The sequence below is a fragment of the Centropristis striata genome, chromosome 2, assembly GCF_030273125.1.
Source record: "Centropristis striata isolate RG_2023a ecotype Rhode Island chromosome 2, C.striata_1.0, whole genome shotgun sequence".
NCBI classification, from domain to species: domain Eukaryota; kingdom Metazoa; phylum Chordata; class Actinopteri; order Perciformes; family Serranidae; genus Centropristis; species Centropristis striata.
Window position 1 is genome coordinate 104924 of NC_081518.1, and position 27577 is coordinate 132500.

The 27577-nt window shown below is 39.6% G+C and overlaps 1 protein-coding gene across 1 annotated transcript in view; it reads right to left on the reverse strand.

Moving 5' to 3' along the window:
* Window positions 1-10473: 10473 nt before the first annotated feature.
* The window catches only part of aldh1a2 (aldehyde dehydrogenase 1 family, member A2), a 42844-nt gene continuing 25740 nt past the window's right edge, over window positions 10474-27577 (reverse strand). The window contains exons 7-13 of the mRNA XM_059352237.1: window positions 25931-26044; window positions 21600-21702; window positions 18638-18822; window positions 16231-16395; window positions 15637-15794; window positions 13275-13349; window positions 10474-10681 (exon numbers count right to left, since the gene is read on the reverse strand). Of these exons, the coding sequence (XP_059208220.1) occupies window positions 10609-10681; window positions 13275-13349; window positions 15637-15794; window positions 16231-16395; window positions 18638-18822; window positions 21600-21702; window positions 25931-26044 (873 nt within the window). The 3' untranslated portion in view covers window positions 10474-10608. The remainder of the gene's footprint in view (window positions 10682-13274; window positions 13350-15636; window positions 15795-16230; window positions 16396-18637; window positions 18823-21599; window positions 21703-25930; window positions 26045-27577) is intronic.

The following is a 27577-nucleotide window of genomic DNA, read 5'->3' on the forward strand; positions in this document are numbered from 1 at the left end:
ACCAACCCTTGGGCCAACCAACTCTACCAACTGAGCCACAGCCCTTACAGTTATGAACACAGCAGAAATCCCTTGTGATACTTTAGTACATCTAAACCCCTAATACATTTGATCTAATAGACATTTTTAAATAACCTCGAAAAAACTGAAGTGTTATTCAAAGATTCAGATGCACTTAAATAAAAACTATAATCAAATACGACTTCCTAACTTGGGAAATGGGAATCACAGGAGCACCTGAATGCACCACTGGCCTTGCTGGAGGTCAATAGTTGTGTTATTGTATTGAACTTTATTTAACACCAAAATAATTTTTTACACAATTCAGCATTTCCCCTTTTTCTCTACTGAGTGGAGCAACACCACAGCAGACAGAAACGTGACTAAGCAGATGACTTCAATTTTAGAAAAAAAACAATTTTCATACACAAGATTACAAGTACAAGAGCAGCAGATAAAGAAGATAAAAATGACGTGAAAAAGGTTAAAATGGCCTCTTTCAGGTTAATACAGCAACACTTTAAATGTCTAAGTTTGTCCCTGATATAAAGTGTTTAAATATGAAGCACTTATCAATATGTTGTATGTTTTTTATGGGGACAATACAGAAGTACTGTACTTCTTTCCTTGTACCCTCATGTATTATAAAATGTCAAATAATAATAATAATAATAATAATAATAATAATAATGATGATAATAATTCTTTCTAATTCTAATTCTAATTCTTTTTTCTTATGATTATTATAAATACTAACCATAAAATGGTCTAAAAAATTAATAAATGTAAAAGACTTACTGTCATATTAAAGTAAAAAAACAACTTAAGTTATTCTACTGATATATATAATATATATTTATATGTATTATTATTATTATTATATTTTTTAATGGAATATTTACTACATATCATCTGTATTTTTAAAGAAACTATCTGCTAAATAACATAAGGTTGTTTATTGTCTCTTTTGCAGTCAGACTGTTGAACCTCTTTTATTTTTTATTTTCTTTTACTCAGTAAATCTAAATGTTTGTAGAGCTGAGAAGCAGCTCACATCTCGTCCATACGTCCGTCTTTGACTCATTCTCGTCGTGTGGACAGATGGAAACTATTTCGACATCATTAGTGACTGAGAGCATTACGATCACCAGCTGACATCACTCTGGACGCAGCTCGCACTTATTTTTGGATTTCCTTTGTGAAGAAATGGATTCCCCTCCCAACGTTCACAAATAGTTCCTGCTGATGTGAAATCAGACATTTATGATGTATTTGCTGCAGGAAATCTGAGAATTTGTTACATTTCCAAAGTAAGCCTCCAGAATGTGGACTGCAGCCTCCTCTTCATCTTCTCCTTCTTCCTCTTCGTCGTGGTGGAGGAAGCTCCTCTTCCTCTTCGTCGTGGTGGAGGAAGCTCCTCTTCCTCTTCGTCGTGGTGGAGGAAGCTCCTCTTCCTCTTCGTCGTGGTGGAGGAAGCTCCTCTTCCTCTTCGTCGTGGTGGAGGAAGCTCTTCTTCCTCTTCGTCGTGGTGGAGGAAGCTCCTCTTCCTCTTCGTCGTGGTGGAGGAAGCTCTTCTTCCTCTTCGTCGTGGTGGAGGAAGCTCTTCTTCCTCTTCGTCGTGGTGGAGGAAGCTCTTCTTCATCTTCGTCGTGGTGGAGGAAGTTGTTCTTCCTCTTCGTCGTGGTGGAGGAAGCTCTTCTTCCTCTTCGTCGTGGTGGAGGAAGCTCCTCTTCCTCTTCGTCGTGGTAGACACGTCCAGCACAGATTTTATGATGACATTCAAAGCTGCAATGTCACCGTCTCATTTAAGTCCTGAAGGTAGAAATGAGTCATTTCATTAGTCCAGAATGAATTTGGCACACCGTGGAGAGCCAATAGATCAGCACAGTCATTCTGTTCTTCAGGAACTTATTTCTTCGTGCTCGAATCAAAGAAACTGCTGCAGAATTGAACCTTTGAGGCTATTGAGCAGATGGAGAGATTAGCATGCAAACGGCTCCATAGATCACGTCAGTGAGCAGAGGCTAACGGCTGCTGAATGATACTTATCAAGCTCCATAAGTGCTCCTTCCAATAAATACATAGTCCAGGTCATTTGTATTGGGATTCAAGTGTTGATGGATATGGGATTACCACTTAACCTTGGAGTAATTCCAAGACACCGCTTAAATCATCCAATACATTATCCATCCCGTAAGGGTCTGACCAGTCTTTAAGGAGATCACTTCTTAATGCAAAATGTGTTTTATGTGATAAATTAAAGCTTAGGTGTTAGTGACCTATTCATCACAGAGATGAACACGTGACAGAGCATCACTGTCCTTTAATTTTCTAAAGGTTCTTACTGTATGTTTCTTTTATGAATAACTACGCTCCTCTGATTATTATTGTTTCGACCTTTGGTGCATTGAGACAATAAGGAAACTTTACCTGCTCTGTTCAGGAAGTACAGTAAACTTCACTTTAGAGTTGGATTTAGATGTCATTATTCCAAGTCAAGGCTGGCACAGATTTTCCCAAATATGGTCGATGTCTGTGACAGATGTGGAGGCTCACCCTCTAATAAATAATATGTAATCTCAGCAGATGTTTCTCTCTTGTCTCTCTGATGAACTTTTATTAAATTTACTTCAGCACCATGTCTCAAGTTTTCTCTACAACTATTCACTCTTCGCCACACGTTGGCATGTTTGGTCTTCCAGTAGACTTTACCCTTTATTCTACTAAAGAATCAGAAATGATATCTTTCACCTCAGTGACTGATCAACATCTAAACATCTAAACATCCAAACATCTAAACATCTAAACATCTAAACGTCTAAACATCTAAACATCTAAACATCCAAACGTCTAAACGTCTAAACATCTAAACACCTAAACATCTAAACATCCAAACATCTAAACATCTCCTCCTTCTGAACTGGAAATCCACAACAGCTCCTTCCAGCACACAACGGGTTAAAGAGGCTCTGGCCTTTTAAAAGTGGAGAAAATAGTTCAAGAAGGGAAACTTGAGCAAATTCTACAATAAATGGCAACCACACACACACATACACACACATACACCTCTTTCCCCTCTCTGTTATTATTATTTATGTATTTTATCTGTTATGTTTATGTGGTCAGTTGAATCATTTATACAGACTTTGTCTACATATGTAAATATTGTATAGTTTATTTGGTTTATGTGACCTTTTGTTGTTAAAATTATCTAAATCTACATCTAAGGGTCCAACATGTTTAATGTTGACAACAGTGGAACCTGGTAGATATCAGTATGTCCCTCTGTTGTTGTTGTTGTTGTTGTTGTTGTTGTTGTTGTTGTTTACACATCAATAAAAGTATGAAACAGAAGGTAGCAGAGTAAATGTACCAACAGCCAGCAATGCTGCAGCTCCTCTAACATGTTTAATGCTGCAGCTCCTCCAACATGTTTAATGCTGCAGCTCCTCCAACATGTTTAATGCTGCAGCTCCTCCAACATGTTTAATGCTGCAGCTCCTCCAACATGTTTAATGCTGCAGCTCCTCCAACATGTTTAATGCTGCTGCAGCTCCTCCAACATGTTTAATGCTGCAGCTCCTCCAACATGTTTAATGCTGCTGCAGCTCCTCCAACATGTTTAATGCTGCAGCTCCTCCAACATGTTTAATGCTGCAGCTCCTCCAACATGTTTAATGCTGCAGCTCCTCCAACATGTTTAATGCTGCAGCTCCTCCAACATGTTTAATGCTGCAGCTCCTCCAACATGTTTAATGCTGCAGCTCCTCCAACATGTTTAATGCTGCAGCTCCTCCAACATGTTTAATGCTGCTGCAGCTCCTCCAACATGTTTAATGCTGCTGCAGCTCCTCCAACATGTTTAATGCTGCAGCTCCTCCAACATGTTTAATGCTGCAGCTCCTCCAACATGTTTAATGCTGCAGCTCCTCCAACATGTTTAATGCTGCAGCTCCTCCAACATGTTTAATGCTGCAGCTCCTCCAACATGTTTAATGCTGCAGCTCCTCCAACATGTTTAATGCTGCTGCAGCTCCTCCAACATGTTTAATGCTGCAGCTCCTCCAACATGTTTAATGCTGCAGCTCCTCCAACATGTTTAATGCTGCTGCAGCTCCTCCAACATGTTTAATGCTGCAGCTCCTCCAACATGTTTAATGCTGCAGCTCCTCCAACATGTTTTATGCTGCTGCAGCTCCTCCAACATGTTTAATGCTGCAGCTCCTCCAACATGTTTAATGCTGCAGCTCCTCCAACATGTTTAATGCTGCTGCAGCTCCTCCAACATGTTTAATGCTGCACCTCCTCCAACATGTTTAATGCTGCAGCTCCTCCAACATGTTTAATGCTGCAGCTCCTCTAACATGTTTAATGCTGCTGCAGCTCCTCCAACATGTTTAATGCTGCAGCTCCTCCAACATGTTTAATGCTGCAGCTCCTCCAACATGTTTAATGCTGCAGCTCCTCCAACATGTTTAATGCAGCAGCTCCTCCAACATGTTTAATGCTGCAGCTCCTCCAACATGTTTAATGCTGCAGCTCCTCCAACATGTTTAATGCTGCAGCTCCTCCAACATGTTTAATGCTGCAGCTCCTCCAACATGTTTAATGCTGCAGCTCCTCCAACATGTTTAATGCTGCAGCTCCTCCAACATGTTTAATGCTGCAGCTCCTCCAACATGTTTAATGCTGCAGCTCCTCCAACATGTTTAATGCTGCTGTGGCTGTGCCTCCTAACGAAGCAGGACGCTGATATATGGAGGTTGATTGTTATCATGTGCTTCTTGTTGGAGAGCCGGCTCTCATTTCCAACCAACACTTGACCCTGACCCTGCCCGACACAATTACATCTGAAGCCTTTCATTCCAAAACACTGTACAACCATCTAGGGAGAGAGAAAGTTTGCTCCCACACATGATCCCTCAGAAACATCACAAGCTGCTTTTTATGTCACAAACTCTATTCTTACTTTAATAGTGACTCAAAAACCACACTGGATTCTTAATGCAATATTTACATGGAGGAAGTTAAAAAAAGCTGTAATCATTCAGAGACTCGTTGTTAGTGTCAACGTCAATGTGTAGTCCTTTTTTTTTTTTTTGCAAAACGATGCATACTGAAGCTAATAGTTTCAGTGGGGGGGGGGGGGGGGGGGGGGGTGTTTAAATGTACTAAACACCATATCTCTAACAGAAATATACTGTAATATTTAATGGTAAAATCTTTAATTTATGCAGCATTAGTATTTTCTTGTCAATTATATGGCAGAACAGCATTTCTTTTGATGGAAAAGCTTTTTATTTTTTATGGTAAAATATGGAATAAAATGTCAATGTTAATCATGAAATCAACAGTGCTAATATCATTACCGTAATATTAGAAAAAGTTGCACCGTATTTTAACAGTAAAGCTGCTGGTTTTTTACCATAAACACAACAGGTTTATTTTTTTAGAGTGTAGCTCTCCGGCTGTTTTTTGGGACCTCTGTCTCTACGTACTACTGTGGTGTTTTATCAGCAGTTCTCCTGAACCATGACTCAGCTCTTTCCCACCTTCTTCTCCTTTATCTTCCCTCGTGGATTCTTGGTTTGCATGAGAGTGAAGAGTTTGTCTCAGTGTGGAGGAGTCGCTGCTTCCTGACTCACACTACACTGGAATGAGAAGCATGTAGCGAAGGCTTACACAACGAGTCAGAGAGAGGAATCACACACACACACGCACGCACACACGCACACACACACACACACACACACCAAGGTTATTATAGCTAACGAAAATAAAAAACGAGAGTTTTAAAAAAGAACATAACTAACTGAAACTGTATTTTGTGGTTACAAAACTAACTAAAACTAACTAAAATTATAGTGAAAATGTCCTTCAACACACACACACACACACACACACACAGATGCAATGCATGTCTGTAAAATGTCTCAGAAAACAAACAAAAACAAAGAAACAAGTGGCCTTTAAGTGATAAACGAAGCATCACAGAGTGTCTGCTGGGCCTCATGTGAGAAACATTGTGAAGGGACAGATAATAGCAGCTCCTCTTTATTTCTGGATATGAAGTGAGTATAAACAGGCTTGTGGAGGATAAGGAGGGTGAATGTCCCTGTCAGTGTGTGGTCTGTTGCTTGTCCTGACAGCAGGGTTACAAAACAACAACTTTCTATCCATTCTTCTCAAAATGCTTCAATGTCAACGTTTCTTTTTCCTTTTGGGAGTTTTAATGTAGATTCAAAGACGTTTTCAACAACATTTTCCACTCAATATAATACAATAAACTAAATGTGTCTTTTACATAATATATCAATGATTTGAATAATTTCTAATGTTGCAGTTTAATAATATGTTTATCAGAGATAAGTCGTGGAATAAAGTTAACCTCAAAAAACTCAAACATGTCTTTTGTGCAGAATAACACAGTTATGATTGCAAACATCTACAAAAAAAACAAATGAATAAACGCCAGTTGAATATCTCTGATAAAGTATTTCTTAAAATTTGGGATACAATTTAAATTACATTTTTCCAAGAGCCAAGACAAAAACAGCCTCTCCTGTCCTCTCCTCTCTGCTCTGTGTAAACAGCCTCTCCTGTCCTCTCCTCTCTGCTCTGTGTAAACAGCCTCTCCTGTCCTCTCCTCTCAGCTCTGTGTAAACAGCCTCTCCTGTCCTCTCCTCTCAGCTCTGTGTAAACAGCCTCTCCTGTCCTCTCCCCTCAGCTCTGTGTAAACAGCCTCTCCTGTCCTCTCCTCTCTGCTCTGTGTAAACAGCCTCTCCTGTCCTCTCCTCTCAGCTCTGTGTAAACAGCCTCTCCTGTCCTCTCCTCTCTGCTCTGTGTAAACAGCCTCTCCTGTCCTCTCCTCTCTGCTCTGTGTAAACAGCCTCTCCTGTCCTCTCCTCTCAGCTCTGTGTAAACAGCCTCTCCTGTCCTCTCCTCTCTGCTCTGTGTAAACAGCCTCTCCTGTCCTCTCCTCTCTGCTCTGTGTAAAAAGCCTCTCCTGTCCTCTCCTCTCTGCTCTGTGTAAACAGCCTCTCCTGTCCTCTCCTCTCAGCTCTGTGTAAACAGCCTCTCCTGTCCTCTCCTCTCTGCTCTGTGTAAACAGCCTCTCCTCTCCTGTCCTCTCCCCTCTGCTCTGTGTAAACAGCCTCTCCTGTCCTCTCCTCTCTGCTCTGTGTAAACAGCCTCTCCTGTCCTCTCCCCTCTGCTCTGTGTAAACAGATTCCCGTTGGTCTCAGCAGAATCAATCATGTCTTCAGTGTCTCTGAGGATAATTTAATGTTTTTAACAGGATCTGGTTATGACAAACAGATTATTTTTGGCTAAATGTTAAATGAGACATGTAGAATGAAGTGATTTTGACAGAAAATCTGAATTTAAAGTTTTGTTTTGGTTACTTTTCTAATGGAAACTCTCATAACCTTTGATCCATTCAAGGACTGTCTGAAAGTTAAAATGTTGATGGTGACGCCTGTTTTCACAGTATCTTTTTACGATCAATGGTGTATTTTGGTGATTTCTTACAGAAAAAGTATATTTCGGAGGGTTGAGAAAGATTTTTTTTAATAGAACATGAAGAAGTTAAATGATCGGAGGCATTAAAGCAGCAAAGGGAGACCTAAAATAAATATATTTTAATTAAGAACACAGTGGACTTTCCATTATTTGTCTTGCTAGAAGACATAAAGGTTCATGTCTGACAGTCCTGGTGTGTTAACAGAGCGCTGCAATAAGGAGATCACTTCTTCTTCTTCTCTCTGGAAACAATGTAGATACCAGCTCACTTCTTCTTCTTCTCTCTGGAAACAATGTAGAAACCAGCTGGGAGGAACGCTGGGAAACTGGAGCTGATCATTTAACAAATGTCCTCACCACTTAGTTACTTTGGTACTTAGTTACTTCTGAACTTAGTTACTTTGGCACTTAGTTACTTTGGTATTTAGTTACTTTGGTACTTAGTTACTTTGGTATTTAGTTACTTTGGTACTTAGTTACTTTGGTATTTAGCTACTTTGGTATTTAGTTACTTTGGTATTTAGTTACTTTGGTATTTAGCTACTTTGGTATTTAGTTACTTTGGTACTTAGTTACTTTGGTACTTAGTTCCTTTCTGCCTGCCTAGCTCTGTATTATTATTATTATTGGCTGTTATTATTAAAGAGAAGAACTTTCATCTTTTACTCATGAAATCAACACTTTAAAGACGTTAAAAAAGAAGAAAATAGGTCTTTTTTTTAGTGTGAATAAAAATGGCCGATGGCTGAGTTCCATTTCGTTGCCTGAGTCAGGCTGCTGGTGTTGTGTTCACTGACTCACTCTGTCGTGTTCAGTGGGACAACAGAAACATTGGTAATAACACTTTTCCTACAGTGACATAACAAAATGTATAATAACATGTACGGCTGACAGACAAATATGTGTCAAATCATTTAAATTAGAGTTTTGAGGAGGATCATTGTTCAGATTATCAATTCTCTCACTCTTTTATTTTACTCTAAATGTAAATGTAGCTAGTTTTTAGGTCATGCATGTACATTTTTATCCCTCAGAACCCCCAAACATATGCTTTTTTAAATGTTGGCAAAACTTTTTATAGTAGAAATAAACTGTAAAATCATTGAAATCTGAACTTTCTGACAGTCCTTGATTTAACTGAATTAAAATTGTGATATTTCTGTCAAAATCTCCTTATTCTACATTTAAAATGTCACCAAAAATAAACCATTTGGAATAATTAGATCCTGTTAAAATCATTAAACATTTGGAAAAACTATACTATCACATGTATCAACGTGTATAATATAATAATTATAATTATAATAATATAACAATAATGTAGAAAACACTCAGGGAAACACATTTTTCCAGTAAAAAAGTCTTTACTGAAACAAACTATGGTAATTTTATAATTTTATAGCATATGATTGTATAAACATAAACATAGATGGACATCAATGAAAATCAGTTACATAATGTTTAAAATACATCTAGTCCTCTCGTAGCAGGTGAGAGTAAAATGCTTTAAAGAGGTTAAAATCTTCACGTTTACATCAGTCAAAGGTTGACATACAGTGTTAAGTCATACAAGCTAAAATATAAACAAAGACAATTAGAAATCCATTTGTTTAATTCTGAATTAACATTTCATCCATTGGTGTCTGAAGCTGACATGCTGCAGGAACTAAACAAGAAAATGACACATGAGGTTGTTTTACCGCACAGTACAAAGAAAAACAGACTCCGACCAGCTGACGCTTCAACGTTTGATATCAAGTGCAGCGACTGAGTCTCTGAGCGTCCAGGGGTCAGGGGTCAGGGGTCAGGGGTCAGGGGGGAGGGGTTACTGGGGGTTTCAGTCAGGACGGCCTCCCATCGAGTGCTTCAGTGTCGTTAGTTACATTATTATACATTATGGAGGGTTCAGTGGTTGTTGTTAGACCAGACGAGTCTACAGAGAGAGAGACCTGGACCAGGTGGAGAGACCTGAACAGGTGGAGAGACCTGGACCAGGTGGAGAGACCTGAACAGGTGGAGAGACCTGGACCAGGTGGAGAGACCTGGACAGGTGGAGAGACCTGGACAGGTGGAGAGACCTGAACAGGTGGAGAGACCTGGACCAGGTGGAGAGACCTGGACAGGTGGAGAGACCTGAACAGGTGGAGAGACCTGGACAGGTGGAGAGACCTGGACAGGTGGAGAGACCTGAACAGGTGGAGAGACCTGAACAGGTGGAGAGACCTGGACAGGTGGAGAGACCTGGAGGTGGGTGGGGGCAGCCAGTGGTCCCAGCAGCCTGTAGTGGTGCAGCGTATCAGAGTGGTGGAGGGTTAACGCGCTTGCCAGCGTGGACGGAGCGGTGGGAGGAGTCGGTGGGAGGAGTCGGTGGGAGGAGTCGGTGGGAGGAGTCAGTGGGAGGAGTCGGTGGGAGGAGCGGTGGGAGGAGTCGGTGGGAGGAGTCAGTGGGAGGAGTCGGTGGGAGGAGTCAGTGGGAGGAGCGGTGGGAGGAGTCGGTGGGAGGAGTCGGTGGGAGGAGTCAGTGGGAGGAGCGGTGGGAGGAGTCGGTGGGAGGAGCAGTGGTAGGAGTCGGTGGGAGGAGTCGGTGGGAGGACTGGGTGGGAGGAGTCGGTGGGAGGACTGGGTGGGAGGAGTCGGTGGGAGGAGCGGTGGGAGGAGTCGGTGGGAGGAGCGGTGGGAGGACTGGGTGGGAGGAGTCGGTGGGAGGAGCGGTGGGAGGAGTCGGTGGGAGGAGTCACTGGGAGGAGTCGGTGGGAGGAGCGGTGGTAGGAGTCACTGGGAGGAGTCGGTGGGAGGAGTCGGTGGGAGGAGTGGGTGGGAGGAGTCGGTGGGAGGAGTCGGTGGTAGGAGTCGGTGGGAGGACTGGGTGGGAGGAGTCGGTGGTAGGAGTCGGTGGGAGGACTGGGTGGGAGGAGTCGGTGGGAGGAGTCGGTGGTAGGAGTCGGTGGGAGGACTGGGTGGGAGGAGTCGGTGGGAGGAGTCGGTGGTAGGAGTCGGTGGGAGGACTGGGTGGGAGGAGTCGGTGGGAGGACTGGGTGGGAGGAGTCGGTGAGACGTTTCCTCCTCCCAACAAAAACAAAAACTGCCTTAAGAGTTCTTGGCGACCATCATCATGGTGACGGTCTTCACCTCTGAGTACTCCTTCAAGCCGCACTCGCCCCTGAAGACAGGAAACAGAAACAATGTTAGTTCAACCTTTAGTTTAGTTTTTATTAGTTGTAGTTTAGTTTTTATTAGTTGTAGTTTAGTTTTTATTAGTTTAGTTTAGTTTTTATTAGTTGTAGTTTAGTTTTTATTAGTTGTAGTTTAGTTTTTATTAGTTGTAGTTTAGTTTTTATTAGTTGTAGTTTAGTTTTTATTAGTTTTAGTTTAGTTTTTATTAGTTGTAGTTTAGTTTTTATTAGTTGTAGTTTAGTTTTTATTAGTTGTAGTTTAGTTTTTATTAGTTGTAGTTGTTTTGTAATGGGGTATTTGTTGGGTCCAGATTCAATAAGGTCACAATAAATGTTTCCTTTATTTCCTTTGTCTGATCCATCTCAGCCCCAATAAGTTTATTAAGCCATAAAACCAGATAGATGAAATAGATTTCATATCAACCAAAAAGGTTTACGGATGAAAAAAGTTGACAAAGATGAAAACGAAGGACATTTTCACTATAATTTTAGTTAGTTTTAGTTAGTTTTGGAACCACAAAATACAGTTTCAGTTAGTTATCGTTTTTTAAAAAACTCTTGTTTTTATTTTTATTTCAGTTAACGGAAAAAAAATTCAATTCTGGTTTTCGTTATTCTGTTAGTTTTCGTTAATTATAATAATGTGATGTTATAACGTGATATGTAGCGTTAGCCCGCTAGCGTTAGCCCGCTAGCGTTAGCCCGCTAGCGTTAGCCCGCTAGCGTTAGCCCGCTAGCGTTAGCCTGCTAGCCTGTATCAATCACATTGCAGTTAAACAAATCAAATAAATGAATGAAACACGTTTTAGTTGTTCTGGGTCTCGCTAGCCCGCTAACGCTAGCACACTATCGATCGGCGGATAACGTTAGCACGATATGATCATTATAACGTGAAATTATAATTATCTTGAAATAACGTGATAATATCCAGCGTGCCCAGACGTGTGCATCACTTTTAAGTGTCCTCTGGAAACACTTGTGTTGTGTTGTGGTCTTCGTTTTCTAAATGCTGCTCTTGTGTTGTCAGATTGATGAAGTTCTTTCCTCAGTTTGTTGTGTTTTGTGTATTTAATGTGTTTTCTCTAGTCTCCGTATATATGGGACATCAGGGATGTTACTACACTCTTATACTGGGTCTGTATATATATATATCATTGAACAGTTCAGATTCTTGTGATTCTATTGATTAAAACTACATTTTAACATTTGAAGATACAGCAGCAACATGTTTCATTCGAGCCTGGCAGGGTTCAAAGTGTCACCATGGTTACCAAGATGCTGTTGGAGCCTCCATAAATATATAATCATAATTATGTATGTTAATTATAAAAACCTGTGTCTTTTTATTTTTATTTTTAGAAATCTTCAACAAATTTGAACTGGGAGTACACTGTAAAAAAAAAAACAACTTTTGTTTTTATGGTAAAAACCAGCAGCTGTGGTTGCCAGAACTTTACCGTAAGAAATATGATGCAACTTTTTGTAATATTACGGTAAAATTATATTAGCAGTAATTTTTTCCATATTTTACAGTAAAAAATAAAAAGTTTTTCCATCAAAAGAAATGCTGATCTGCCATATGATTGACATGAAAATGGTGCAACTTTTTCTAGTTTCACAGTAAAATGATATTAACACTGTTGATTTCACGTTTAAGATTGACATTTTATTAATTATTTTACTGTATGAATAAAAAGTTTTTCCATCAAAAGAAACACTGTTCTGCCATATAATTGACAAGAAAATACTTTATAAATGCTGCATAAATTAAAGATTTTATCATTAAATATGACAGTATATTTCTGTTAGAGATATGGTGTTTAGTATATTTAACAGTGAGAAAAAGTATTTTTACAAAAAATAAATGCAAAAATTTCAGTGATGCTTGTATATATCTTACATTAAATACATATTACAGTGTATTTTACAGTGGAGTAATGTATTTTTCAAAAAACAAAAATATAAAAAAATCCTGTTTTGTCTGATATAAACATTTACAGTGTTTCATTGTTACTGAAACTGAATTAACTCATTTATCATTTTACGTCTTTTACTGTCGTGGTTTAGCAGTTTTTCACCCTAAAATCTACAGACATTTTTTACAGTGTAGGTAATACTTTATATTCTGTGTTTTCCAGCTGTAATGATCTGCAGGTCTGTAATTACTAAAAATATTCAGGCAGACAATAAAAAAACTATTTTTCATCGTGTTTTAACTTCCATCAGTCAATAAGAGCAGCGCTGACAGTTATTCTGACTCTTTGGGAATAAACTCAGTGTTACCTTTCAGATGTGACCACAGATTTACTCTATTCAAGAACAGCTCTTCATTTACATTTCCAATGTTTTCTTTAGCCGTTTTAAGGTTAATTTGCAGGAACGCTACGGGGCTAAACTCTCACGCTGCGCTGAGATGTCGTGTAAACACCGCTGGAGGCAGATATCGCAATATCCTCTTAGATAAAGATTAATGGGATGTGAAGCAAGTTTGGAAAGTGAGTTCTCCAAACACAGAGTCAGTATTAGTAATAATGTGGTTAATTTGTGTGTTCAGTGGGCCGGCGGTCAACTTTTACTCACAATTCACGTCCATTGCCAGACATTTTATATCCTCCAAATGGACACTGAGAGCTCAGAGCGTTGAAGCAGTTTATCCTGGAAAATACACAAAACATTGATCACTCTTGTGTCTTGACTCCTGTGGTTTTGATATCGTTAAATGTTACATATTTTACATCCAAAAGTATTAAAGCCACATTCAGTAAAGTTGATTTATTGTCATTGTCGTTTGCTTTTCCTGAAACCCTCTTAACATTTAACAACATAATTCCATATTGTTTAACAAACACAGCTGAAAGTTGTCAGGTTGTCATATCTGTGAATTTGTGAGCTGCATCAGCCTGGGAAAGAAAGAAGAAGAAAGACAAGAAGAAGAAGAGAAAACGTTGGGATAGCGCAGCCTGAAGACACGAAAAGAGTTTTCAGTCTAAACATTTAAGGGACCAAGCCCCCAAAGAACAAGCCTTTATGTCATTAAGATTAAGATTTCCTTTGTTAGTCCTTCAACGGGGAAACTTCAAGAATTACAGCAGCAAAGAGGATAGCAAAAAACAATAAATAGTAAACAGCAGTAAAAAGTATTACCAGGTTACCAGGTAACAATTAAAACATTTTGACAGCAGTCACTTGTAGTTATTATGATGTGAGAATATGTAGTATAAAGAACAACAAAGTCCATCCACTGATATCAGCTCTAAGAGCTACAGTTACTTAAATTAACCCTTTGGAGTTTTGGGCTAGTTAACCATGTCATGTTGGTTTTTTTAAGCATAAACTCACCTTTATGACCTCATAATTATTTTTTCACCTTTATTTACTGGATTAACATTGAACACAAAAAATGCACAAAAAAAACCATAAAATCTGATTTTGAAATTATGTTTTTTTTACTTTTTGAAGCACAAACTTGTTTTAAATGTAGCAAATTTGATCACAGGCAGCAAATCTTAGATTCATAGTGATCAAGGTAGGAAAGAAGGAAAAAAGGAAGGAATGAAGGAAAAAAAGAATGAAGTAAGGAACAATCAAGGAAGGAAGGAAGCATCCACTGTGGTGGTGTTAGTGGTGAGGGAATACATAGAAGCAGGATTAGTTGTGCAGGAGAAGACAAAGAGAGAAGAGGAGGTGATGAAGAAGAGGAATGAAGGACAAGCAGAGAAATGTTTCGTCAAGCGAAGGATTGGATGACCAGAGTAAAATAAAAAGCTCTTGGCAGGAGCTGAATGTTCACTATAACTCTATAACTCTAGTCTGACTGTAGCCATCTGCAGGTCATTACTACAGAAACTCAAGAACTGACATTTTATCATCATTTCATTTCTACAAATTACAAAATTAGAGTGTCAGTTTACACACTGTAAAAAGGTCTAAAACCAGATCAAACAGTAAATCTGAGGGAAATGATCTGCTGCATGGACAGATAATTTACCTTGACAAGATTTATTAAATTCAGATTATTAAATCTAGAAATAAGCATGTTGAACACTTAAAATAATGAATTAAGCTGCCAGCAGTGATGAACTGGCCCGAGCAGAGTGACCTGATGATTATTTGGTTCTTACCAAGATAAAAAAAAAACTTTAGATTCAGAAGCGTTGGATCATTTATCACCTTTTTTGCAGTGCATTTACAATTTACATTTTGTGTTGTTGTCGTCCTGTATGTTTTTGCTTTTGGTGTTTTTATTTCTCAAATGTCTGAGCTGAGAGAAAGACGTGAAAAAAAGGAAGGAAACATTTCTTTGTGGCTTGTGTGTAATAATAGTGAAGTGGCACGTCGCCAGAGTCTGAAATACTTCCACATGAACAATATGACTGATTGCTGCTCCAGAAACACATGAAACCTACAGATGAAACCTACAGAAACAGATGAAACCTACAGAAACACATGAAACCTCCAGAAACACATGAAACCTCCAGAAACAGATGGAACCTATAAATGAAACCTACAGAAAGAGATGAAACCTACAGAAACAGATGAAACCTACAGAAACAGATGAAACCTACAGAAACAGATGGAACCTATAAATGAAACCTACAGAAAGAGATGAAACCTACAGATGAAACCTCCAGAAACAGATGATACCTATAGAAAGAGATGGAACCTATAGATGAAACCTACAGATGAAACCTCCAGAAACAGATGGAACCTATAAATGAAACCTACAGAAAGAGATGAAACCTACAGAAACGGATGAAACCTACAGAAACAGATGAAACCTCCAGAAACAGATGGAACCTATAAATGAAACCTACAGAAAGAGATGAAACCTACAGATGAAACCTCCAGAAACAGATGATACCTATAGAAAGAGATGGAACCTATAGATGAAACCTACAGATGAAACCTCCAGAAACAGATGGAACCTATAGATGAAACGTACCAGACGGTGCCAGCCTGCATCGCCGTGGAGACGCTCATGGCTTTGTTGATGTTGCTGGTGAAAACAGCTGCAGCCAAACCATAATTTGAGTTGTTGGCTCTTTCTATCACTTCCTCCATAGTTTTGAACTTCATGATCTGCTGGACGGGCCCAAAAATCTGCGAACAGGTCACAATGTGCATATATACCATTTTAGACAAAATATATACCATTTAGACAAAAAAATCGACATAATATGGTGTCTCTCTGTAATTTCTGGCTATATATCTTCTAATACGTATCAACATATTGACCCGTTGAGTGTAACTGGGCCATTTGAAGTGAAGTGAAGTAGTTAAATATTAATAAATTATATATTTACCATTCTAAATGGCCTATATATGGTTTACAAATGATGATTAAACATTAATAAACTATCTGTTTACCATTTATAAATGATGGTTCTTGTAAAGTGTTACCAAAACAGTATATATAGTTTATACTGCATTGACATTGACTTTAATGAAATGTGTTTTGTTATGGTATAATAATATGATTAGTGGAGTTAAAGAATCAGAATAGACAGATACAGATACATGAGTTATGAAATTGTACCTCCTCTCTGGCGATGCGCATGTCGTCCCTGACGTTGGAGAAGACGGTGGGCTCCAGGAAGAAACCTTTAACCCCCAGAGCTTTTCCTCCACACTCCATCTTGGCTCCCTCACTGATTCCACTCTGGATGAACTCCAACACTCGGTTCTGCTGCTCGCGACTGATCTGTAAACCAGCAGGACACAACAAGGTCTCAATGGTTGGGATGGTTAATAGTAACCAAGGTCTCAATGGTTGGGATAGTTAATAGTAACCAATGTCTCAATAGTTGGGATAGTTAAAAGTAACCAAGGTCTCAATAGTTGGGATAGTTAATAGTAACCAATGTCTCAATGGTTGGGATAGTTAATAGTAACCAATGTCTCAATGGTTGGGATAGTTAATAGTAACCAAGGTCTCAATGGTTGGGATAGTTAATAGTAACCAATGTCTCAATAGTTGGAATGGTTAATAGTAACCAAGGTCTCAATGGTTGGGATAGTTAACCAAGGTCTCAATGGTTGGGATAGTTAATAGTAACCAATGTCTCAATAGTTGGAATGGTTAATAGTAACCAAGGTCTCAATGGTTGGGATAGTTAATAGTAACCAATGTCTCAATGGTTGGGATAGTTAATAGTAACCAAGGTCTCAATGGTTGGGATAGTTAATAGTAACCAATGTCTCAATAGTTGGGATAGTTAAAAGTAACCAAGGTCTCAATGGTTGGGATAGTTAAAAGTAACCAAGGTCTCAATAGTTGGGATAGTTAAAAGTAACCAAGGTCTCAATGGTTGGGATAGTTAAAAGTAACCAAGGTCTCAATAGTTGGGATAGTTAAAAGTAACCAATGTCTCAATGGTTGGGATAGTTAATAGTAACCAAGGTCTCAATGGTTGGGATGGTTAATAGTAACCAAGGTCTCAATGGTTGGGATAGTTAATAGTAACCAAGGTCTCAATGGTTGGGATAGTTAATAGTAACCAAGGTCTCAATGGTAGGGATAGTTAAAAGTAACCAAGGTCTCAATGGTTGGGATAGTTAAAAGTAACCAAGGTCTCAATAGTTGGGATAGTTAAAAGTAACCAATGTCTCAATGGTTGGGATAGTTAATAGTAACCAAGGTCTCAATGGTTGGGATGGTTAATAGTAACCAAGGTCTCAATGGTTGGGATAGTTAATAGTAACCAAGGTCTCAATGGTTGGGATAGTTAATAGTAACCAAGGTCTCAATGGTTGGGATAGTTAAAAGTAACCAAGGTCTCAATGGTTGGGATGGTTAATAGTAACCAAGGTCTCAATGGTTGGGGTAGTTAATAGTAACCAAGGTCTCAATGGTTGGGATGGTTAATAGTAACCAAGGTCTCAATGGTTGGGGTAGTTAATAGTAACCAAGGTCTCAATGGTTTAATAGATTCTTCATTAGTTTTACTTTTAATGTTGTTGGGAATTTTTGTTTTCAATTTCAGTTAGTTTTAGTTAGTTTTTAGAGTCAGTTTACTAGTTTTAGTTAGTTTTCAGAGTGAGTTTGATAGTTTTAGTTTAGTTTTTATTTTTTGAAAATGCTTAGTTTTAGTTTAGTTTTTATTAGTTTTAGTTTAGTTTTTATTAGTTGTAGTTGTTTTGTAATGGTCTGTGTGTTGGTGTGAGATTCAAAGAGGTCATAATAAATGTATCCTTTATTTCTTTGGTTTATCATCTCAGCCCCAATAAGGTTATTAACTCTTACAGTTCCTGGTGTTAATTATGTTGGTTGTTGTGTAAACATCCCAGTCTCAGTAAACATATTCACCATGTGTTCCTGTTACTAACCAGCAGATATTAAATACATTTCATATCAACAGAAAGGATTATGCAGTGTTTCCCTACATGTATTCTGCAAGATAAATGTGATTAATAATCTGATGGTTGAATTGAAGACTTTAATTTCAGACAGTGAAAACACAACTTCCAAAGTCTACAGAGTGTTGAGCCGGCAACACTTTTACCGTAATAACTGAACAGTTTATGCTATCAGGGAATTATTATTAAATCTAGAAATAAGCATGTTGAACACTTAAAATAAGAAATGAACTCTTAAAACCAGATAAAGTAAAGCTGCCAGCAGTGATGAACTGGCCCGAGCAGAGTGACCTGATGATTATTTGGTTCTTACCAAGATAAAAAAAAAAACTTTAGATTTAGAAGTGTTAGATCATTTATCTGGTTTTAAGAGTTAATTTATTATTTTAAGTGTTCAACATGCTTTAATAATCTAAATTTAAGAAATCTTGTCAAGGTAAATTATCTGTCCATGCAGCAAGATCATTTCCCTCAGATTTACTGTTTGATCTGGTTTTAGACACACAGATTTACTGTTTGATCTGGTTTTAGACACACAGATTTACTGTTTGATCTGGTTTTATCAGAGTGGTGAGGCGTCGTCTCACCTGAGGTCCCTGCTCCGTGGTCGGGTCGAAGGGGCTGCCGACTATCCTCCTCTTGGCTCGCTCCACGCTCCTCCGGACGAACTCGTCATAAATCGGTTCCTCCACATAGATCCGAGAGCCGGCCGTGCAGCACTGTCCTGCGTTGAAGAAGACGCCCTGGTGGGCCTGCTCCACTGCCAGATCCACTGGAGGAGAAAAGGGTTTTAGTTCATCAACACTTCAATAAATCTGCTCTGTAAATATTAAAAAGTTGGGAACATTTCAAGGCAACTTTCTGCACCAGATTTCTGAGTTTTGAGATTCTTCTTTAAAATATATATAATAAGATTTAACTTAAAATATTGAGTCAAATAGTGAGATTCATGTGAGTTAATAACGTTGTCTTTGTTGTCATGAAATAAAATTATTTCTCAGCATCGACACTCAAATATTTTAGTTGAAACAACAAGTTGGGTCAAATTTAGGCAGTTTTCCTCAAAACGTACACTGTCAAACCAACTAATTATTGTATTTTGTATCCATATTTGTTCATGTATTCTATTCTTTTCTCTAAAAGAACTATAGAAATATAAAAAGAGATAACTTCTCATTGTAATATAACTTCAAGTTTTGACTTCTACTAAACACTAAACAATAAAGGTTGTGCCAAATAATTAGCTCTGATTCTGACTTCAAATTTTAAGTTTTGCCACCTTAAATTATGTTACATGAACTTTACACAAGAAACTTAAAAAAGATAGTTGAGAGAACTTTTTTTTAAGATAGTTTATACCACAACTAAATATTTTTTGTTCAGTGATTCGAAGAATTATTGTAAGCCCAGCAATTTTAAATTAAAATAAATTGTTCATGAAAGAAAACAACATTATGGGAAAAGCTTTTTCTTCCTTATTAAATAAAAAGTCTTTCTTAAATCGGAATTTGATGTTGACAGAAACAATCATCATCAAGTCTACATGCAAAAATGTAATTTGGTTTAAAAAAAAAAAGTATTGAGTGTAGTATTTTGTTACAAAACTTGCCCTGAGCTCTTCTGTGCAAATCTGATACGTGACACATGAGAGACAGGAGCCTGCTGCTGCACACGAAGGGTTAACGGACCCCCGTGATTTATGGGTCTCGTCTGAAGCCTCCGACTGGGTCAGGGTCCATTCTGCTGATTTACAGGCCCCGGGGACCCCTCTCACGGCTGCTCAAAGCATTTGAAAGCCTCGGCAGCCCCAGTTTGGTGAGCCACTTAGAATTCATATGAAAGCCATCCATCCACTCAGGGCCGGCTCTAGCCCATCTGGTGCCCTAGATCCATTGGTGTTGAACAGCTCCGCTTGCTGTTTCATGGAGGGGAACTCTGTTTCTGTTTGCCCATGGTGCCAACCAGCTATATAATACAACTGTCTGTCTATAGAATTATTAACTTACAAGTCAATTCACAAAGAAGCCCAGCTGGAGACGCTAACAGAGTTAGAGACAAGAGAGACAATGAAAGTGCAAACCGCGTGAAAAATGTGCTTAACTGTGTTAAGCTAGCAATGCTTTATTTCAACCCAGCTAGCAAGCTAATACAAATGAAACGTCTTCACACAAAACAGCATTTAAAAAAAGATTGGGACTTCTTCTGCTCGTCTTTTCTTCTCTTTGGATACTGAGCACCGGAGAGCTTTGACGGTGTTTCATCTGGAAGATTTCTAAAGGGGGGGGGGCGATCTGACCGTCTAAAGGGGGGCCGATCTGACCGTCTAAAGGGCGGGTGATCTGACCGTCTAAAGGGGGGGCGATCTGACCGTCTAAAGGGCGGGTGATCTGACCGTCTAAAGGGGCTGATCTGACCGTCTAAAGGGGGGCCGATCTGACCGTCTAAAGGGCGGGTGATCTGACCGTCTAAAGGGGGCCGATCTGACCGTCTAAAGGGGGGGGGGATCTGACCGTCCAAAGGGGGGCCGATCTGACCGTCTAAAGGGGGGGGGGGCGATCTGACCGTCTAAAGAGGGGGGCCGATCTGACCGTCTAAAGGGGGGGGGGATCTGACCGTCCAAAGGGGGGCCGATCTGACCGTCTAAAGGGGGGGGGGGGGCGATCTGACCGTCTAAAGAGGGGGGCCGATCTGACCGTCTAAAGGGGGGGGGCGATCTGACCGTCTAAAGGGGGGCCGATCTGACCGTCTAAAGGGGGGCTGATCTGACCGTCTAAAGAGGGGCTGATCTGACCGTCTAAAGGGGGGCCGATCTGACCGTCTAAAGGTGGGCCGATCTGACCGTCTAAAAGGGGGCCGATCTGACCGTCTAAAGAGGGGCCGATCTGACCGTCTAAAGGGGGGCCGATCTGACCGTCTAAAGGGGGGGCCGATCTGACCGTCTAAAGGGGGGGGGGCGATCTGACCGTCTAAAGGGAGGGCCGATCTGACCGTCTAAAAGGGTGCTGATCTGACCGTCTAAAGGGGGGGCGATCTGACCGTCTAAAGGGGGGGGGGGCGATCTGACCGTCTAAAGGGGGGGCCGATCTGACCGTCTAAAAGGGGGCCGATCTGACCGTCTAAAGGATGCTGATCTGACCGTCTAAAGAGGGGCTGATCTGACCGTCTAAAAGGGGGCCGATCTGACCGTCTAAAGGGGGGCAAGGCAATGACCACACGTCACGTGACTTCAAGACAAAACACGAAGCGAGGGCGACAACGGGCATCGAAAATTATTACTATTATTATTTTTTCTCCCTCGAGGGTGACTGGCAGCGCCCCTCCAGCTGATGGCGCTCTAGGCGACCGCCTATGTCGCTCTAGGCGACCGCCTATGTCGCCTAGGCCCTGATCCACAGCTTCTCATAGCTCTACAAAGCTGCTGAGTATTTGAGGAAGTGTATTTATTCCCAGACTGGAGGATCTGAGAACGGGACACGTGACTAAACAGAGCCGTGATATCGGCGGACCACCTAGTGAGGACGAGCGCTGAATAAAACATTAAAAACTTACAATCGGCATCTGCAAAGATGATGTTGGGGCTCTTTCCTCCGAGCTCCAGCGTCACTCTCTTCAGGTTACTCTTCCCAGCTGCTTCTTGGATCAGCTTGCCGACCTAAAGAAGGAAACAGATCCGGGGTTTACTCAGAGAGACGCAGGCCGGCGGCCAGATCAGTAAATCAGCTGGAGCCATTAAACAGCTTCAAGAGGTTGGTTGGTTAGCTCCAAACAGCTGAAACATGAGCTCTGCAAACACACAGAATGAATATCTATTACAGGTTTCTGGAGACAAAAACAGCAAAATAAAATGTTTCAGCATCTGATGTGTAATGAAGAGCAGGAAGAGGAAACCACAAGGTGTGTGTGTGGTGATGTCACTGTATGAAAAGACTCTGGTGTGTCAATAAATTTGACGTCGAGGGATTCACTGTGGTTTGTTTCCCTTATCGTCCTATCATCAGCCTGTTTCTGCTCAGGATGACGTAAACAAACTGAAGACTAATAAATAATAGATTCAAGAACAGCTTGATAAGGTCACGACAGGGAATCAGAAACCCAACGAGAGTTTAACTCTTTACTGTAAATCATCCACAACTGACTTCCATTGACTTTCATTGTTTTTCTTCTGCTGTGAAAATCAATTAGCCGACTATCAAAATCCAACCATAACCCGACCAGAATTTACTGATCTTACATGTTGTTATTTACATTTACATCCTGGCAACCACAGCTGCTGGTATTTTACCGTAAATTAAACAGAGTGTTGTTGTTTTTTACAGTGTAGAGTTTTTCATACTTTATTGTGATTTGTTTCATTTAAAATATTTTCTCAGGACGAATCAGCTGCTTTAACTTGTTTCAGTGTGGTGAAATATTGTGTTAAGCTGAAAAGATAACAAGCCTGCAGGCCTCACTACTCCCTCACAACCAGAAACAAGTCTTCCTGTTACTCATCGCGTCTGTTTTACTTTCCACAGAAGTGACAAGATAAAGTGGAAAATACCCTCAAAACCCCCACAAGCACGGAAAAGACTCATCTCTCTCCGTCTGTCTCGTCTGAGAGACAGAACCAGAGGTGGAAAGGAACTCAGTTCATTTACTCAACTACTGGACTTAAGTACCTTTTTGAGTACTTGTACTTGTACTTGTACTTGTACTTGTACTTTATTTCCATTTTATGTAACTTTATACTTCTACTCCACTACATTTATCTGACAGCTTTAGTTACTTTTTGAGTCGAGATTTTAACATGAAAAACATGATAAATTTAAAGTGATTAGACATTTGTTTTTAAATGACACCTCATAATATATTATGTAGTTCAATGAGCTCTGTCCTTTCAAATTAAAACACTGCTTACATAAATGCATCAATAATAATAATGTTATAATATATTTAGAATATATAAAACAATCTGAGTGGTCCATTCTGCATAACGAGTACTTTTACTTTTGATACTTTAAGTACATTTTGATGCTGATACTTTTGTACTTTTACTTCAGTAAGTTTTGAATGCAGTACTTTTACTGTAGTGGAGTCATTTCACAGTGTGTATTAGTACTTTTACTGTAGTGGAGTCATTCCACAGTGTGTATTAGTACTTTTACTGTAGTGGAGTCATTCCACAGTGTGTATTAGTACTTTTACTGTAGTGGAGTCATTCCACAGTGTGTATTAGTACTTTTACTGTAGTCGAGTCATTTCACAGTGTGTATTAGTACTTTTACTGCAGTAAATAAAGGACCTGAATACTTCTTCCTCCTCTGGTTATAACACTAAACAACAATCCTCGGCTGCTTTCAGAGTTTCAGAGTTTCTGATGAGGAATAGAAGCGTCTGACTCTCCTCCACCTCCTCCTGAGTCACCAGGAGGAGGTGGAGGAGCTAACATCCACCTGTAGCTCCTCCACCTCCTCCACCCTGAGGGGAGGTGATGCTGGTGGTGAGTATCCCCACCTCCTCCTCCTGCTCCTCCTCCTCCTCCTCCTGCTCCTCCTCCTCCTCCTCCTCCTCCTCCTCCTCCTGCTCCTCCTCCTCCTCCTCCTGCTCCTCCTCCTGCTCCTGCTCCTCCTCTACTACAGCTGATGACTCACTGTCTGGGCATCAGCACAGTAACAGCTCGGCCTCTCTCTCTCTCACTAATTGACTCCAGATCACATGAAACAACAGGAAAACTAGTAAAGAAACTGGGCCGCTCACAAAGGAAATGTTCAATCAGGACAAGATGATAAAACAAAGAAGATGTTTGTGTTAGAAGGTGCGTTTATGCAGCTCGCGTGCTCACGCTGATTGGGTGAGTCTGTGTGTGAGCCAGAGATGTTTTATGTTAAACTGTGCTGGAAAATCATAAAGAACAACGTTAGAGCCGCTCACACACTGGAGGAACAAACTGACTCTGATTTGGTTCTTACCAAGATTAAAACAACAACAACAACTTAGATTTAGAAGAGTTAGATCATTTATCTGGTTTTAAGAGTTAATTTCTTATTTTAAGTGTTCAACATGCTTATTTCTAGATTTAATCATCTTAATTTAATAAATCTTGTCAAGGTAAATTATCTGTCATTTCCCTCAGATTTAACATGAAAAACATGATCAATTTAAAGTGATTAGACATCTGTTTTTAAATGAACCCTTGTAAAAGTGTATTAGGTAGTTAGAATGAGACCTGTCCTTACAAAATAAAATGATGCTTACATAAATACATTAATATAAATAATCCAATAAAATAATATAATATAAAACAGTCAGAGTGGTTCATTCTGCATAATGAGTACTTTTACTTTTGATACTTTAAGTAAATTTTGATGCTGATACTTTTGTACTTTTACTTCAGTAAGTTTTGAATGCAGGACTTTTACTGTAGTGGAGTCATTTCACAGTGTGTATTAGTACTTTTACTGTAGTGGAGTCATTTCACAGTGTGTATTAGTACTTATACTGTAGTGGAGTCATTTCACAGTGTGTATTAGTACTTTTACTGCAGTAAATAAAGGATCTGAATACTTCTTCCTTCACTACTTATTGCACATAGTTGAGCAGGAAATGGACTCCAGAGAGCCAAACATTAATGTTCTGAAGCCTTATAACCCTTAATAGGTTTATTTAATTGAGTGATGAGTTATTATTATTGAGTATGTAGAACACTTGTATGTGTCATCTATTGTTGACCTGCTATCTCCCCCTGAAACCCACTGGCCCAGCCCCTCAGCTCTCAATAAGGAGGGCAGGATGATCAGGATAGTAATAACTGCAGTAATAACTACAGTAATAACTACAGTAATAACTACAGTAATAAGCTGTAATAACTACAGTAATAACTACAGTAATAAGCTGTAATGGCTGATGGACACACTTCCTCTCCATCACCAGTCAAAAGGCCTTTTATTAACCTGAAGTAGTTCAGAACATGAAGCTGGCTCATCATTACAACAATAAATCCTCCATCAGCTTCATGCTGTGAATATATTATATATATATTATATATTATATTATTATATAATGTTACAGATGTTTATAAATGAATCTGCTGGCTGTCGGCCTGAACAATGTGTTTGGACAGCAACACGTCTCGCTCTAACCCCGAACAAGGAGCGTCCTTGATGGTTCAGATATAAACTAACTGCTGTTACTTTAACCTCAGAGTGAGTTCAATGGAACACTGATAAAAGGTCTAAAACCAGATCAAACAGTAAATCTGCTGCGTGGACAGATAATTTACCTTGACAAGATTTATTAAATTCAGATTATTAAATCTAGAAATAAGCATGTTGAACACTTAAAATAATAAATGAACTCTTAAACCAGATAAAGTAAAGCTGCCAGCAGTGATGAACTGGCCCGAGCAGAGTGACCTGATGATTATTTGGTTCTTACCAAGATAAAAAAAACTTTAGATTTACAAGTGTTATATAATTTATCTTGTCTTAAGAGTTAATTTATTATTCTAAGTAATGACCCTCAGATTTAGTGTTTCATCTGGTTTTTAAACACCTTTTCCAGAGCAGAGCCAGAGACTCCGTGTGTTTGTAACTCTTACAGAGTAAATATATATAGTATAGTATATATAGTTTATAGTAAATCTGTGTCTGTGTGCCAGATAACAAGCCTGTCGCAGCAGAACGACACTCAGCACATGAAGACCCCGTTTGTTTGTCATTTACTCTTCAATCCAGACAACAACGGGCCGAATGAGCCCGCCGGCTCTCACGCTCACCACATGTTGGTCACAGGAATTATAGATATATATATATATATATATATATATATATATATATATATATATATATATATATATATATATATATATATATATATATATGTGAGATATTAGAGAGGAATACCTCGGTGGATCCTGTGAAAGCCACTTTGTCGATGCCCATGTGTGAAGCGATCGCAGCTCCTGCCGTTGGCCCGAATCCTGGCAAAATATTGATGACTCCCGGTGGAAAGCCGGCCTGTCAAAACAAGGAGAGGAAAGAAGCGTTAGCGGAGACGACAGCAGCCAAGCTAAACCAGCGACCAGCCCAACCTCCCACCATAGACCAGCTCACAACCCAACCTCCCCACCATAGACCAGCTCACAACCCAACCTCCCACCATAGACCAGCTCACAACCCAACCTCCCACCATAGACCAGCTCACAACCCAACCTCCCCACCATAGACCAGCTCACAACCCAACCTCCCACCATAGACCAGCTCACAACCCAACCTCCCACCATAGACCAGCTCACAACCCAACCTCCCACCATAGACCAGCTCACAACCCAACCTCCCACCATAGACCAGCGACCAACCCAACCTCCCACCATAGACCAGCTCACAACCCAACCTCCCCACCATAGACCAGCTCACAACCCAACCTCCCCACCATAGACCAGCTCACAACCCAACCTCCCCACCATAGACCAGCTCACAACCCAACCTCCCACCATAGACCAGCGACCAACCCAACCTCCCACCATAGACCAGCTCACAACCCAACCCCCCACCATAGACCAGCTCACAACCCAACCTCCCACCATAGACCAGCTCACAACCATCTCAGAGACAAGACACAGACACGCCGTCTCCAGGCAGCAGCACGATCAACTCTACAGGAACCTTTGATTCCTGTCCTCAACTCAATAACCCTCAGATTAATATGAATAACTCAATAACCCTCAGATTAATATGAATAACTCAATAACCCTCAGATTCATCTGAAAACATCTACTGTCCTTCACTTCAGTCTGAGTATTATCACTCCACTACATTTATCTGACAGCTTCAGTTACTTTACAACAAAAACAGACATAAAACCACTACACAGAAACAAAAAGCAACTCAAAAGTACATGAAAACAAGAAAAAAATACAAAATGTCAATTCAGAGACATAAAACTATTAGAAAGAGATATAGATTATGAAAAAAGATGCCGAAAACTGCCAAAAAATACATAAAAAGACAACAAATTGACTTATTGTATAATATATATATATTGTTCTTATTGCATCCTTAATAATAATGTTCAATAGCAGTCATGTACTTCATGTATATAATGTATATTTATGCATGTATACAGTATCCTGTTTCTTTATTTTTATATGCAGATTTGCAGAATATTCTGTGTAACTTCTGTCTGAGTCTCAAGCTGCGACTGAAGTTTGACACTGCAGGATAAATAAATAAATAAATAAATAAATAAATAAATAAATAAAGTCTTATCTTATCTGATGTTGTTATTATGCTGTATTCCAACCTGTTAGCTCTAGCGCTAACCGCTGGCTACTTTTTGTGTTTGTTGCCAAGTGAAAGTAGACAAACATTGATGAGCCACTATAAAATTAAATGACTTGAGTGTTAATATTGTATTTTATTGTGTGTAGTTCTTGTTATTAATATAATATGAATTAATAATATTCATAGTCGCAGACTGGATGAGCTTTTATTCTCTCAGCTGATCATAACGTTGGTTAAAGGAAACAACACAAACAGATCAGCAGATTT